The following is a 16955-nucleotide window of genomic DNA, read 5'->3' on the forward strand; positions in this document are numbered from 1 at the left end:
TTCCCGTGAGAGCTGCTGCCTCCTGGCAGATCTCTCTGCTGCCCTGGTGTTTCCCTACCAAAGGAAAAACCCCTGGGTGCTGAGATCTACCACTCCGCTGTGGGTCAGGCCACCTCTGAAGCATCTCCCCTTGGGACAGTTACCACCACAGTCCAGGCGGTAGTTCTTCTGCCATGCATCACAGAGCAAGGGCAAACATTCCTCTTGCATATCTATTTCCTGAACTTGTTCTTTCACCTAGAGAGGTAGGAGAATTGAGAGGAACTGCTGGAATATCTGTCTTGGTACTTCTCAAGGATGAAGCACCAAATTTCACAAGGTGAAATGGGAGATGGGTGATATCAGTTGCAGAATGAGTGAGGAGTTTGTAACTTGTAAGTTGATTACTGTGATTATTTAAAAATAAAATGAACAGAATACCCCACTCCAACCAGAAAAGCCTTCCACTTTTATTTAAAACTGGAATCGACTGTCTACACTGTGCATTTTTATTGACCAGGTAAACTAGTAGTGACCTTTTCGGCTCAAGCAAGGGTTTGAACACCTGCCCCTCTCTATCCCCTCTGCCCACTCATCCCATAACTGAGAGGTGAACAACTGACCCCACATGTCTAAGCCTGGTCTCCAGTTTTTTCTCTGCAGAGGAGCAGCGCAGTTGCTCATTGGAGACCTGACAGGACAGCTGTGCAGGAAAGATCACATCTGCCATGAAGTAGAGAGACTGTTGCCCTTAAGGTCAGAGTCGTGGTCTGGAGCTGAGACAAATACAACAGAGAAGGGGCTGCTGGTTTGCTCCTTTGCCAGGAGTGCAGGAACAAGTGGCTGGATTCTTTGACAAGCAGTGTCTCATTGTATCTGTGATGTTTATCTCCCTCAAGTTTTACTGTGTCAAGAATTGATTCATTAAAAGGCTGTGGGGTTTCCATTTATTTTATTTTATTTATTTTCCACCTTTCTTTTCTGGCCATAAGTCTACTTAGAAATTTGACTTTTTATCACAAAAGCAACTTCTCAAAGCTTTAGTAAGTGAAGTGGGATTGCTATAGGAAAATTTCCTTCCTGATTATGGTTATGTATATTTTTGTGTGTATGTAGGTAGGTATATGAGGCAGATGGTAATAGATAGTTCTGCCAACTGTGATGTTTACTTCCTACATAATCATACAAAATCTGAAATTTCTTGGGAGGATCTTAAATTGAATGTTGAAAAGTTTGGGGAAAAAATTATCGAAAGTTTATTTGGTTTGCTTCTTAAGAGATTTAGGAGCTCTGTCTTAACATAGTCTAACTCTGAAGTATTAAGGTTGCCCTTAAATTTCTGTCCAGGTCCCCCAGGGGTGGTTGCAGGGACCTCCAAGTTAGAGCAAGCTCCCGTCATGCTTCCTCTTCCTTAACTAAAATATGTGTGTCAGGGGAGAGGAGGTAGGGACAGAAGGCTGAGCGCATCTTTCATCAGCCTATATCTTCTCCGTTTGCTGTTTCAGAATGTTGTGTCCTATGCAAATAGTTTTACGAAAAAGAATAGAAGTGGCCTTGGATTTATATATGAATTAAAAGTAGTTGACTTGCAGACTTTGATAACCATATACATAGATATATATGGTTGTTTCTCTGTTTTTAGGAATACACTATAGATATAATTTTTGCGCAGACTTGGTATGACAGTCGTCTAAAATTTAACAGCTCAATGAAGGTGCTTATGCTTAATAGCAATATGGTTGGAAAAATCTGGATTCCAGACACTTTCTTCCGGAACTCAAGGAAATCTGATGCTCACTGGATTACAACTCCAAATCGTTTGCTTCGCATCTGGAGTGATGGAAGAGTTTTGTACACTCTAAGGTGGGTTTTTATTAACTGGATAGAAAAAAAAAAGCAAACTTTTTATGCCCAGGAATATTAAAATAATGAATGTGAACTGAATCCTTGACATCTCTATTGTTGTAGATCACAAGAATTTTCAAGGAGTTTACTAAAGGAGAAAAGAAAATTGATCATGAAAAACATGAAATTAAGAGTATTGAAATATACTGCCTAGGTAATTGCGTAAAGACAAGTGAAGGGCATAGCAAATTTTAATCTCATTTAGGTACAGGCAAGATTAAAAAAAAAATCTTATATGGCATGTAGCACCATGGTGGCCTGTCACTAACATATTGTAGATCCAGTCAATAACTGATTTTCAGACTTCTGTTCTAAATAGTTCAGTATCGAATTTCCACCAAACCATATTCTGTAAGTAAAATATGAAATTCTTCAGATAATAAAAACTGTAAGTTTGCTTAAAGCTAAGGCCCAGTCCTGCATATGCTTCCTAACATGTTTACCCTTGCAAGCTATCAAAATCAACAAATCAAATTTTATTCACATAAGGCATAAGCAAATATGTGGGTGATAATTCTTCTTGGGCGGTGGGGGATGCTTGGGCTGTTTTTAAGCTTACCATGTAGGCTATCTGTACTGATCTCGCAGTCACTTTTCCAGCATTTAAGAAAGGCTGTGGTCTACAGAAAGCATTTTAGGGTCATGTGTCTGTTTTATTTTTTAAGTATGCCTGAAAAATCTTGCAGTAGATTAGGAGTGGCTCAAGAAGCAGTCCATGCAGAGGATGCTATACATCTGATTCTGCTCTTAAGGTCCATTTATTTATTTATTTATTTATTTATTTACTTTTAACAAAAGGTAGCACTATTTAATTACTTTAAATCATTTATGTTGTTTTCATATACAGGCTAGTTGTGTTGTATGAACAATTTACGAATTCTTCTGTATCAGGAGTAAGAAGAATTCAAATGTTTTAAAAGGATTTTCTCCAGCAGGTTTTTTCTTAGTATGCTTCATTTGAGGGCATACAAATATCTCTGAAGAGCACTTTTTAAACAGTTTGTTGTGCAGGTGTTTATAAAAATCTCTAGAGAGCCTCTTCAGTTGACATGCTAATATTTCTTTTTCTTTCTGTATCTGACAATTCTAGTCATACTTGGAATTTACCCTTCTATTGTCCATTCGGTTTCAATGTACAATTTATTTTAAACAGGGTCTAAGTGACACAAAGAAACAAAGAATCACAACAAAAACCCCCTTGTGAGCTCTCCCAGAGCAATAGGTTAGAATTACTGTGCTAGAGTATGAGCTATGAACTAGAATGAGCTAGTAATAAAACAGTGGAACAGGTATTCACCCAGATATGCAACATGCAAGCATCTGTATGGATGAAGATATGGCCTGAATTTGGCTTAATGTGGAATAACATTGAGGCATTCATGGGTTGGTTATTGAAGGAACAATAATAGGATCTGATGGTGTTTTTAGTAAAAGTCTAGGTTTGCTTTTCTTTAAGTGTTTGACTATCCAAAGGTTGAAAATGGAAGACAGAGGCAATAAATGAATATATCATAGTTGTCAAATTTGAGGAGCATCTTCAGAGGGATGGAAGTGTTTTAGTTGGAAATAAGGGGTGTGTGTGTGTGTTTCTTTCCTCACACACCCTATCCCCTGACTCTCCCTGACCCCCCACCCCAGTATATGGCAAGAAATCCACTTTCCCTTATAAACCTCTCTCTTTCTAGAAAAGTCCGAGTGACACTTTGTGTAGACACTTTGTTCACAGACTTATAGAGCTTTCTGGCAGTGTGTGGTAGGATCTTCCTTTCCCTATCACTTTGTCTACTATGTAAGTCTTACATACAGTCAAGTATGTAAACATTATGTTAATTTTCAAAGCTGATTTTAGAAGATGTTCTGACTTTCTTCACAGTGTTACCAGCAAAAGAGAGAGTATTTTAAATGCAAAGAAGGCAGTTTGGAGCCTAGCCCCTTACTCTAGCTTCCTAGTGAAAATTGGTAAAATTGTCTTGTTCGTTGGTTTCTTGGAAGCTCTTTGGAAGTCTGTGATGGTATTTTCAAAAGCAGTGATTCATGATAACATTATGAGTCCTAAACTCTTTCCAAAATGTGTATTAGTTACATGAATTACTTGAATGATTTAGATGTTAAATGAGCAGAAATACCAAGTCTGATCTTTCCTATCCTTGCTACTGTCTTCACCAGAGCTGTTTCATGAGTAAAGAGCAAGTCCATGAGTGCCCCCACTTTCATGTGTATAACCACCAGATACAGTGACACCAAATGCAATTTGACGTGACGAATACATTCTTCAGAAACTTCCTTTCTTTGCTATCATAAACTTCCCTCTTTGCTCTGCCCTCAGACCCTCCTTTTATCCCTTCTTTCTGGAAGATATCTGAGAGGACCCCCAAGTCAGCTGAAATTTTAAAATGGCTTGAAATGCCAGTTGAAACAACAAAGGTCTTCAGGATGCATATGACAGGTTTTGTTCTTTGGCAGCGATGCTGGATGTTTTTTGCAGATACTCAGTTGGCTATGTGTAACATCCATTAATTGGCAAAATTTAATTCTGTGCATGTTCTTTACTATCTAGTCTGAAGCATCTGGATGCTTGAATGTAATAATTTTTTCTTTTTTTTTCTCCTTCCTTTTCTAATTAGGCTGACAATTAATGCTGAATGTTATCTTCAGCTTCATAACTTTCCTATGGATGAACACTCCTGTCCACTGGAGTTTTCAAGCTGTAGGTGGTAAAATACTTTTTTTTTTTTTCTGTTTACATTCAGGCTTTGCATTTCCTTAAATTCCGGCGTCAAGAGAGAATTGTTTACTTTTTAAAGCCTTGTAGTGAAGGAAAGAACTGACTTGTTTATGTTTTGATTAGGTTTATTGCATTGTTTATTGCATTATTTAATGCATTATTAAATGCAGTAATGACTGAGCTGAATTACATGCATTTCATTTAGGTGTAACTTTAAAAATAATCTTACTGCTTGTTAGTTTGATACAAAACCCATTCCAGTTAATGTTATTATATTGCCCTGAAAAAACTTCATTTTTTATGCCTGCCAGTCCTGCCAGCTTCGAATTAGTTCCATGTGATATACTTAAAAGGAAAAATAAGGTCTTTCTTCTTCATCCTATTTCTGTAAATACTTAATCAGTACAAGAAGTCCTTTCCCTTATAGTGGGACTTACTTATGTGAGCAAGAACCACAACTTTCAGACTTCTTCCATATAAACTATATTAAAAAAAAAAAGTTCCTAAGGGAATTGTGCAAAAGAAACCCAAACCACCTGAACACAGCTAAATGACGTTCCTAAATGTGAAACCTAATAGGCAATGAAATCAAAGTTCAGTGATTCTTTTGAAATTAATGTTTTCGTTTAATACTTCGTTCTTGAGAGCTTCCAGCTAAATGAGCTTTGGTAGCTCTGTTGATTAAATATTTGTGCCACACACTGGGACTTGCTTAGTTTCATTTCTACCTTTCTGCAAGATAATGTGAGGCACGTAAGAATCAAGAAGATTTCACTTCCTTAAAGCTGAAGCACTGGACAGTGAATCAGGCCACAAAAATCCATTCTGGCAATAATAGACAAAGAAATTTTCAATAAACTTCAATAGGTATTTTATGAAATTATGTGCTAATAAGCGTCTGTCCTTTTAAGGTCTTTGTGGTCTTTTAATGATAATGTTATTACATTTGTGTATTAATTCATAGCAATGATTCTGAAACAGTTTTTCATATCTGAGTTCTAGAATATTGTGTAGATATTTCCTAAACGTGACTTTAGATAGCATTAGATCAATCATAGATGTAGCTAGGCTTAAAACTGAAGCCAGATATTTTGTGGTTAAATCTGAAGTATATCAGGTGGGCCATAGATTGGCTTTTTCACTGATAACTGTATGTATAACCCAGGTTTAGTTTATAAGCAACTTCAGAGATGACAAAACATGCTTTAGTATGTGCTGTGGCTGAATGATTGATTTGGTTTGTTTTATTCTAGATGGATATCCCAGAAATGAAATTGAATACAAATGGAAGAAAACCTCTGTTGAAGTGGCAGATCCAAAATACTGGAGGTTGTATCAGTTTGCATTTGTAGGGTTACGAAATACAACTGAAATTTCTCATACCTTGTCAGGTAAGCCAAAGTGTTAGGTTTTACTTCATGTAATATCTAAGCAGAACAAGACTAACAGGTGAAGATAAACTGAAAACCATTTTCAATGTCATGTAAGTATTTCTTTTCTTTCTTTAATTTATAGGTGATTATATTATTATGACAATCTTCTTTGATCTCAGCAGACGTATGGGATATTTTACTATTCAGACATACATTCCTTGTATACTTACAGTTGTTCTTTCATGGGTGTCATTTTGGATCAATAAGGATGCAGTTCCTGCGAGGACTTCTCTGGGTAAGAATGTCTTTTTTTTCAACCTTGAAGGCTCTGGTACTCCTCGGGAATACAAATGTACAGCAGGGAGTAAATTAATCACGCTTTATTCCACTTCAAATGGTGACCATTGGTCACCTTTTCTCTTGAACTGCAAGATTAAGAGTAGGAGGATCCTGCTGTGGTTTCACAGGCAAGGCTTAAGGAGGAGAGTTTTGAGAATGGAAATCTGAAAATCCTGATCCAGTCCTTTGTGGATCTGCTGTTGTTCACGTAAATACAATTTTTCTCCTTTATGTTCTTTTTGTCATCTGCAGGGATGGCAATATGGGAATCATTAGTCTGACAAGTAATATTAAACTTCACTCAGCATCATGGAACAAAGGATGTTATTACTACACAGGCGAAAATGATGAGGATGTGGTTTTCAGGGGTTTTCTCTTGGTTTTTGGTGGTGGTGGTGGTATTGGTTTTTTTAATAATATGATTCAATTGTTCTGCTAAGCCCGGGATAGGACATAAAACTTGCAACCAAAGTTGCACTTAAAGCAGTTAAGGATAAAACCCGCAAAAACTAATTCTGTGTTAGTGTCACGTTGGCTGACCAGTTAGTTTATCATGGTGTCAGTCTCCTACATTTGACTGTCTATGGTTCATGCACTGCCTTGGAGAAGAGTCGTAGTCCCCACACAAAGCACAATAAATAGGGGTGTGTGGAGTGCAACCTTGAGCTTAGCAGTGACAGATGCTTTTAGTAAAACCAGTGACGGCAGTATGACCTATTTTGGGGGAAGATCAAGAGCTGAGAGCGTATCTTAGGAAATGAGAGATGTGAGTTAATTTTCCTCGTCAGCTTAGAGGATTGTGAACACACTATTCCCATGTTATGGGAGCATTTCCTACCAGAAGGGTGAGTCCAGGCTATTAACTCTCTGCCCTTCCCACTGAAACTGGACCACTGTGCAGGCAATTCTGCAAGATTAATGAGTCAAGGAAGAAACTATCAAAAATGAGCATGACTCGGTAGCCTCATGAAAAAGTAAGGGAAGAAAATCCAAGCCTTGGACTAGTGTAAGACATTTTTTGCAATAGGCTTGGACACTTAAATAGCAAAGTATTTTTGTGTTCAAGTATTGCTTTCCAAAAGGAAGGTCACATCTTAATTTTGGACTACTATGGAAATAGCTTTGTGTCTCTCTGAAGCATCAAATATAAGAAGAAAGTGTTAACACATTCTAAATGTTAAACCAGTAAAGAGTGGTGTAGTTGAGATTCTGAACACATCATTATTAAGGCCTGTTTGTTCTTTTAATTAGCTTGTATGTAAATGAATAAAGAGAAACATTTTTTATCACTGAAGACACTGTATTAAATAAATACATAGTGACTTAGATAACAAGACCAGAAAGGCCATGAAGGTCATCCAGTTTGATCGCAACATGTCACAAGCAAACACTTGAAAATATTATTCCTTTTTCTCTTTTTTCTGAAAGTTTGAAATCAGTGATAAATATTTTACCTTTTTTTCTGAATGTGTCCTTTTGTATGTTTTAATCTTTCAAGAGCCAAAGGACTATTTTGCACTTGCAAAATTTGTGTGCTTATTTTTATCTGTCTATTATGTGTGTTATGTCTGTATTCTATAACAGATTTATAAAATTACACAAACTTTCTCAGTGTCATTGTTATTCGGTGTGCGTTGGAAATGAGAGGGATTTAAACTGAAGGTGAAATGTGCTGCCTTCTGTATGATCCCACAGTGGCCGCTGTATCCATAGGGGTGGCCTCTTGTGAGAGCACTGATATGCTTAGGTGTGATCAGCAGTGAACCCTGCTGTGACTCAATTCTTATATGACTCGTGGATGAATTATGGACTAATTTGAGGAAATTTTTGTGACAATATGATTGGATGACTTATAGACTTCCCTCTTCTTGTCTTTTTTTTCTTTTTCAAACAGGCATTACAACAGTGCTGACCATGACAACATTGAGTACAATTGCTAGGAAGTCACTCCCAAAGGTTTCCTACGTGACAGCAATGGACCTTTTTGTTTCCGTTTGCTTCATTTTTGTGTTTGCTGCCTTGATGGAATATGGCACCTTGCATTACTTTACCAGCAACAGAAAAGGGGACAAAGGAAAAGAAAAGAAGGCAAAATCTAAGCCATCAGTAAGTTTAGCCAAACAAGAAACAAACCCCACAGAATGCTTTTTATCGTAGCACTGGTTTTGAGATACTGGTTCTCCAGTAGAGGGCTATTATTCAAGGATAATTAACACTGATATTCATTTTATAAGTTTTTACAGTTGGGAGCTTGTACTTATTATCCGTAAATACTACTAATGAAGAAAGGCTTTAGATGGTTCTACTCATATGTGAGTGAGAACACATGAGCCTGAGGTAGAGGATGGTTTGATATAATATTCCATGCTTCCATGCTATGCTCAAGCCCTTGGTGCTTCTATAGATGTCCACAGAGTATGAGCCTGTGGTGACAGTCCTGACTGGGCACAGTGCTTCTGAAGAAGCACCTGACAAAGAACCGTAGATAAGACTGTAGTGGTAGAGATAATGTTAAATGCACTGAAGGTATGAGGATTTGTTTGGATCTGCATCATTTAACCCAGATCTTACCTCGCTAGCTTTGCAAAGCAAAAAGTGCCTATTATTGGTCAGTATTCTGACTCCCTTCACTTCAGAAATAATAGTTTAACTTTTTTTTTCCCCCAATTTACTTCCGTGTTTCTTTCTGGTAAAATAACCTTCTGCTTTTACAAGTTGATGTTTGTATGGTGTGAATCACCACATAGCTCAGGAACAATTATTACTCAATTTTAAGACACTGTCTGTTCATGTAGTAAGAACATTGGAACTTCCAAAGAATTTATTGTAGGAAGCCAATACAAATATTTAAAACTAATCTTTAAAGTAATAAACCATTGAAGTAAAGGCATTAAATAGCTTATTCATTCAAACGCTACCCTTAATATCTGAGGCTTCATCATGGTCATATTTAGGAAAGAATAAAAGAAAGGATAATATTATAAATCCCCCTTCCAGATAATTTCATCAAAGGAAATTGAAGCATAGCTGAATCGTAATATCAGTTGTCTTTCTGGGTTGTCTATGTGTAGCCGATATCCAGGGCTAAACTATAAGCAGTTGCTCTATCACCCATGACCCCTCTCCAGCCAACAAGGGGGATCGGGGAAAGGAAATGGTTTTAATGAAATAGCTAAACCGGTACCAAATGCCAATATATACAAAGTTCTACTCAGCACAGAGAATGTACAGTGGTCAGAATAAATGGGAAAGCAGTCCCCAGGAGCAAGAGAAAGAGAAGCAGTGCCAGGGGGAACCCAAGCAGGAGGCCCCCCCCTCTCCTTAGCAAACTTCCCCCTTTATAATGAGTATGATGTGTATGGTATGGGATACACGTTAGCCAACTTGGGTCAGCTGCTCCGACTGGCTTGAAACTGCTAATGGCCTACAGACCATGGCAGACCTGTGATTCTGTCCCAGCAAAACCAGGACATGGGTGAAGGTTGAATGCTACCTGTATAAGATCAAGCAGAAATTTAAATGAATTTACAGAAGCCCAGAGATGGAAATTCAGAAACCATGTTATAAACCATATCCATTCTGAGACTAGTGTCAGAAAGCACTGGTACACCCGTTTTGAGTGGCACTGCTGTGGAAGACTCTCTTACGAAGGCACTACGGGTTTGCTGTGGCTTAATAGTTGGGAAATGAGAACCCTTTCATTTCATATGGAGCTGGTCCAGGTGGAAGTGTGTATTTAGGACAAGGCTAATAGTGAAGGGTGAACACTGCCCTGTGCTTCCTTGGTCAGACATCACATGGATTCCTCAGAGAATCCGTGGAAAATGGAAACCTCAGACCTCCTTCCTCTTAGTGGCAGAAGGAAATGTGGGCACAGTGGCAAGAATGGAAAACAGGCTTTAGCGAGGACCACAGCTGAGCAGTGAGGGTAAAAGATAACTCAGGCTGCAGAATTTGGGGAACTTCCCAGAGTTAGCATAGCAGATTCAGTTTTAAGTTGTTGCAATGATGTCTCAACAACACTTAGGGAACAGGGAGCTGAAGTAGGTCTGCTCTCAGCATGCACAACAAGGAGAAAAGGAAGAGGGGAGGAAATACTGCTTGTTCAAACCAGGGAGTTATTAAAGATCAGCTGCTAGCAGATGAAAAGCCATTGAAGTGTTTTGCAAGTATACTCTATTGAATGAAGTAATGAGACTTCCCAGAATCTATTCACACATCAGCCATTTGAGCAATAATCTGCCAAATGCTTTGAGATTTTCAATGCATATGACAATTTAAAATGTAGAGTAATGGTGAGATAGAAACTATGACACTTATTGAATAAATAGCTGGAATTTGGACTGAGATTAATATTAGCAATATAATACTCAAAACAACATTCAGTTGTGTTTTGCTGTTTTCTTAAAGCATGATTTTTCTTTCTGGGTAGTTGGAAAACAACCATCTTTTGACACAGAATTTTTTAAACATGTTTTGGCACATTAGTGCTATAAGACCATACTAGATAAGAGTTTACTTTAAAAAAAAGGGGGGGGGAATTAAATTTAATATACTTAGATGCAAGGATTCTAATTTGATAAATAAGTTTTGACATTTTATAAAAAGCTGTATTTTCTTTTGTTCCAAATAGAACAATAAAAGAAGCTATCTGGTTATATAATGAGAAGTGGTAAAATTACAATTTTTTTCCCACTTGGTGGAAGACTTCTGTTCATTCTGTTGTTGCTGTGGATATGTAACTCAAAACACCAATTTAATTAAAATATTGGGTTTAATTCCTTCTGAAAAGTTCTTGTTTACAGGGTTTTTTTTCCTTAGAAACCTTGCCTTGTATAGGTCTTCTATTATTCCAGGAAATGATGGCAATAAGGTGCAATAAATGGTCTTGTGAAAAAATGGTGAGACTTTACAAATGATTACAGCAGTTTTATTTTACAAAATATGTGCTGTCATCATTCAAGAAAGGTAGCATGTATTGGCTTATGTAAATCTACATTAATAAGGATAATGAGCTTGGGTAGGAAAGATTAAACTTAATTAGTTGTGCATCTTGTGCTGACCATCCTTTCACCTGAAGTGAATGCGTACCTGAGCTGCTATCTCCACAGACGATGGCTTTCTTTTGTACATGTATTAGTGTTAATGCAGAATAATTTGGTTTTGATCCTATCAGAGTGTATTATAAATGCTTCTCACTGTACCTGGAGTATTATCTACAATATCCAAAGGCATGTATATGAACAATCAGCATGTAGTACTGTAACTATGTGTTACTTGGTTTTTTTTAAGTCTTTGCCAGTTGATGTAAGGACATTTTCTTGTGAGGCGTTGGTCTTTTTTTCCTCTTTTCCCTCATGCTGTCTCTTTCTTATACACATTTTATGCATTCCCTGTAGGTAGTTAGACCTGTAAGATGGCACTGTCTTTCTGCCTCTCTCAGGCCACCTCTTCGAACCTATAATTCCGTAGCCAGGTTCATGTGCTGGTGACATGAGCAGTGAAAAGCAGTACTGTTATCTTTAACTCCTACTATGGTGTTTCTGAGTTGAGGATTCTTATTTTTTCCCGCTAGTGTAAACGAATCATGCCATGAATCTTACACTGGCAGAACCAACAGTCAGAAAATTTCTTGTAAAGGCAGAGTAGGCGTGTATCAGAACTAAGCGTCTTTCCCTATACATCTTCGACAAACTAATGACTTTGAAAACTAAAAAAAAAAACCACTTACTTTTTTATGTTTTATTTTAAAAAGTCCTGTTTGTAATACCTCAAATTAGGGTAGAAGCATGTAACTGCTGTTTGTTAGTATTGTCAGTATCTTATCATAACTGAAAAGAATAATGAGGTCCTTTAGGACGATAATTAGCTCCCTAGGTCAACATGTCTAAAAAGTGTTGAAACAGCAGTCTGTGTGAATCCTCCTCTGGTAAAGACACTTATTAAATAAAGCTTTTTGAAAACATAGTGGATACTGCACTGCTTTAACATCACCCCTTGGGACACTGGGTAAAATGTCCCTGCAGCAATAGAATGCTTCCTTAACGATGTATAGAGATCTCTGTACTGGCCAAAGTAATTCCCTGAAAGTGGGGCACAGGAGTCTAAAACACAGAAAAAAGCTAAATGATATGGCTTTCTGCTTTTCATTTTTTCCCCATAATTTTTTCATTGCCTATCATGTATAATTGCTTAAAAGAGATTCTTCTCTATACTTCAGTCACAGTTAATTCTTCTGACTGCATCTTTTCCTGCTATATTTGTTCCTTACATGACAAAATACAGACATGGTTGAAAAGAGAGAAGACAATGCAAGAGTAGTGTTGATGTAACCCTACTTTCAGTCTGAAAATTTTGGAAGAGATGCCAAAGGCGGGGGGTTGAAAGAAGGAGCATTATGGAGCATTTCAAAAAGCTATGAGATTTAGAAAGAGCAGAAAGGACAGACAGAGAAAGAGGATTTCATTTGAAATATTCAGGAAAACAAGGATAAAGAGTGAAGAACTGGTGGAAACAAAATAATGAAAGGGGGAAAGATGGACTGTGGTAGTGGAAGTAGAAGGTGAAAAGGCAGAAGTGGCGAGAAAAAGGATAGCAAACAGTATATGCACTAGGCAATGAGGCATCCAGATTTTTTTCTATGAAAATTATTTATGAACCTTAAAATCTATTACACTGAGTTTTTACTAGATTGCAAGAGGATTGAGTTATACCACAGAAAGTAAAAATAAGAATTAAGACTTGAATTAAGTCAGTTTCACTGACTTGAATGGCATTCTCCTAAGGAGTCTTATAGAATCGTTTTCTTTGGAAAAGACCATTAAGATGATCAAATCCAACCATTAACCCAGCACTGCCAAGTCCACCTTCAAGCCATGAAACTGAACACCACATCTACACATCTTTTAAGTACCTCCAGGGATAGGGACTTAACTACTTCCCTGGGCAGCCTGTTCCAGTACTTGATAACTCTTTCAGTGAAGAAATTTTTCTTCGTGTCTTGGTTTCTAAAGGCAGGGCATATTGTTTAGGGAATTGATGTCACAGGGTTAGGTGACATAGCCTGGCCTTATGTGTCACAGTCTCTTAACTTCACCACTGGTGCTGTACTAATCCCATTACATTTTTTTTCCCTGAAAATACAGCTTCCTGTCTCATTCTAAAGACTCCAAACGATGGGAGAGTCATCAGTCCCTTGGTAGTGATGCTTATAGCTTGCTTGTGGAGGTGCTTGTAACCCAGATGTCAAGCTGTGACTGACTTCAAAATGTTCATTTGTGTTGTGTAGATGGGATCAGCGAACCCTGTCTGTGTAACTAATTATCCACTATTCCCAAGTCCCAGCACAACCCAAATTTCACTGTGGCAGGTGAAAATCATTCACAATCTTCTGCCTGCACGAGCTAATTATATACAACAATTCACAATTTGTAAAGGTCGTCAAACTGTTTTCTTTAGTATTAGAATTTCTCTGTGTTTCACTGAAGGTTCTTATATTGGCTTTTGCTATGAAAACACTATGGAATTATTTAATGTGAGCGTAAGGAAAAAAACCTGCAAAACTGTGTTTTTTCTTTTCTGTTTTTCTTAAGAAACCACCTACAATTGCTCTTCGACCTGGATCAACACTAATTCCAATTAATAACATTAATCATCTCCCTGAACGTGATGATGATTATGGATATGAGTGCCTAGAAGGGAAAGACTGTGCTAGCTTCTTTTGTTGTTTTGAAGACTGCCGCACAGGATCTTGGAGAGAAGGAAGAATACACATCCGTATTGCAAAAATTGACTCCTATTCTCGAATATTCTTTCCAACTGCCTTTGCATTGTTCAATCTTGTTTACTGGATTGGCTATCTTTATCTATAAGTTTCAGAGGTTTGACAAACTCAGAAAAAAATGTTAACTGAGCAGTCATTAACACTTTTCAGTGAGCAGTCAAACATTAGAGCCGATCCAAAATGTCTCAAATTATTTGGATGCTTTAAAGATTTGAAACAATGAGAGGATCAATTATAGAACTGATACTGATATTTTGGATTGAAAATTTTAAAAGAAACACCCTTAAGATTTAACTTGCCTGAACACGCAAATTTTTTGTCCAGCTCTAACAAAATTCAGAGACAAGAGGCTAAGTTATTTAACCAAACAGTTCTACGTAAGCTTTCAATTTTAGTCCAGAATGATAATGCAGATGAATTTTGTAGCAACTCTTACACCTTTAAAAAGAAAGCCTTAATAAAATGGGTGATAATATTATTAATCCCTGATTTTAAAAAGTTGAAAAGAGCCATGTCTATTTTCCAGTATGTTAAATAAGTGATTAAGTCATAATTAATCACATTCAGATTTATAAAGAATGCAGAGAATAGAGCAACAAGAAATGGATATATCAATAAAACCCACCAAGAGTAATTCTGAGTTTGTCTTATCTTGACCATTGATACAGGCTTTTGGCTTTCAACCTTAGATTACATTTATGTCTGCGCTTCTTTTGCAATTACTTCATTGTTGTAAATTCCCTGAAGTTCTCCAAGAGGGCTACAACTTTCAAAAATTCCTACACAGCTGCCATTGCTTTCTCATTTCATGGAAACCAGACTGATGTTGGCCATGATTCTGACCATTAAGCCAGAACGCTCTTCACATCCTCCACATTCTCCTCTTCTTTGTCTCATTCATACTCAGGGCCAGAGAAAAAGTCATAACTCTACATTTGGTAGAATGTGTCATCAGAATTTGGAAAACTTGTAACAGTGCTGTAGTCCGTGTTTTCAAAGCCAGTGTTAAATCTCCAGCCCTAAGGGTGTGACCTGCTCCACTTTACATTCAGTATGATTTTGTAGAGTCTTCTTGTTACGGGACATGCTACTCACTGAGCCAAAGCCAAATGGTATGGATTTACTGAACCTGTGTTAGTGATTGCTGTTTAATTACCTCCTTGATATTTGTTTGTTTCTAATGGAAAATCCCTCTTATGGGTGTGTGTGTGTGTGTGTGTGTATGTTAAAATAATCCTTATGCATTGCAGATCCTTCTCCATGAAGAGATGTATCCCCCCCAAAACCATAGGACCAGTTCTCCAAGCCTTTCTGTGGTCAGAGCTTCTGTTCACTGTGATAGCAGTTCTTCAGTAGTAGCCTTTCTGGACTGACTTCTCTGTGTTGACTATTGGTGGCTGGCAGCATTTAGTATCTCATTTCTATTTTTAAATCCATTGTCTTCGTAATGGAAAAATGCAGTCTTTCCTCCTTTCTCAAAAAAAAAAACCTGGTCTCAAGTGAGCTTGCAAAAATCACTGTAAAATTAAGATATGCATTAAGTAAAAGTCAGAATTACACAGAAGACCTTACAGGTCTTTAAAGAGGATTAATGGGATTAGCATTTGGCTGTAGGTAAGGATGTTCAGTACTGGAGATAAAGACATGATTAATGGCTAATAATAGAAAATGATACATGAAAGACCCCCCTTCCCCCAACATTTCTGTTGAATTTCTTAGAAAAGATTAATGTATTTTTATATTCCAGTTGATACCAGTAATGAGATATGATATGCAATACACATTTCAGATGAAATGTTGCTTCAGTGTTCGGGCCCAAAGTTTAATAGAGAATGCCAGACTATGGGCAGTGATTCTGAAAGAATGTGTGACAGAGAAGATCCCTTTTTAATGCAAACTTTGTATCAGTATTTAGCTGATGAAAGTGATTGAGAGAATCTGAAAGCCCACAGTCAAGGTTGGCTGACGTTATTTGTTACATGACCTTTCTGAGCCCAACTTCTGACTGTTAGATCGAGCGTAGAAATGTGGCATCATTAACAAGACTGATCTACTTTCCTTTATTGTTTCTTTAGAGTCTAATTTTCAGAAAGTGTTCACTACAGTGGAAAAGTGTTGGTTTTAATTCCACAGTGCAGTTTGATGCTTTCTGACAGCACATTAAACACATACCTCTGTAGGAGGGATGAAGGTGGCTTCAGTAGCAGTATGTTGGATGTGTACTTGAAAAGCAGACTATCCCCTGCACAGTACAAGGCCCAGATTTTGTGAGCTCACAAGTTTCATTAATTCACCTTTAAACAAAAGGAAGTTGAAAGAACCTGGCACTTCACAAGAGAAAACACAAATTTCACAGCCTCCTCTCCTCTGGCACATCTAGTTAGCTTTTTCTATTCATGTGGTTGTCAATTGCCAATCGGCCTCCAGTGACTGAATTGGAGAGCAGAAAACATCCAGAATTGGCAAGGGATGGATAAGAAGTCTTTCATCTCTAATTTCTATGAAACAATGTAATGGCGTATTAAACCTATTAAATGTTATGGCTGTTTGGCTTATGGATACACTTGCTTCTGTCTGTTGACAAACTTTTCTGTGTACTTCATTTGTTTCTGATTAAATAATTTTAGTTTCCCATAGTACAGTGAGAGCATAGAAATGGGAATGCAGTGAACTGTAACATGGCATGTAATAAATGTACTATTTTAGTCCTGTGTGTTTTCTTCCTGGTCTGCATGTAAACACTTGATTCAAAAAAATTTAAGTGATACTCAAAAAAAAAAAAAAAACCCCAATAAAAAACAAACCACCCATTAAAAAAAAAAACCACAGCAAAAACACGCCCCCCCCCACC

The 16955-nt window shown here is 37.4% G+C and overlaps 1 protein-coding gene across 1 annotated transcript; it reads left to right on the forward strand.

The window, feature by feature from the left end:
• Positions 1-1621: 1621 nt before the first annotated feature.
• GABRG1 (gamma-aminobutyric acid (GABA) A receptor, gamma 1) lies at positions 1622-14192 on the forward strand (the record flags this gene model as incomplete). The annotated part of the gene is made up of 6 exons (XM_010133943.1): positions 1622-1842; positions 4509-4591; positions 5863-6000; positions 6125-6277; positions 8216-8427; positions 13914-14192. Coding segments are annotated over 6 exons (1086 nt in total), but the record flags the coding sequence as incomplete, so codon positions are not given.
• Positions 14193-16955: the final 2763 nt, after the last annotated feature.

Source organism: Buceros rhinoceros, unplaced genomic scaffold (assembly GCF_000710305.1).
Source record: "Buceros rhinoceros silvestris isolate BGI_N320 unplaced genomic scaffold, ASM71030v1 scaffold39653, whole genome shotgun sequence".
Taxonomy (NCBI): Eukaryota; Metazoa; Chordata; class Aves; order Bucerotiformes; family Bucerotidae; genus Buceros; species Buceros rhinoceros.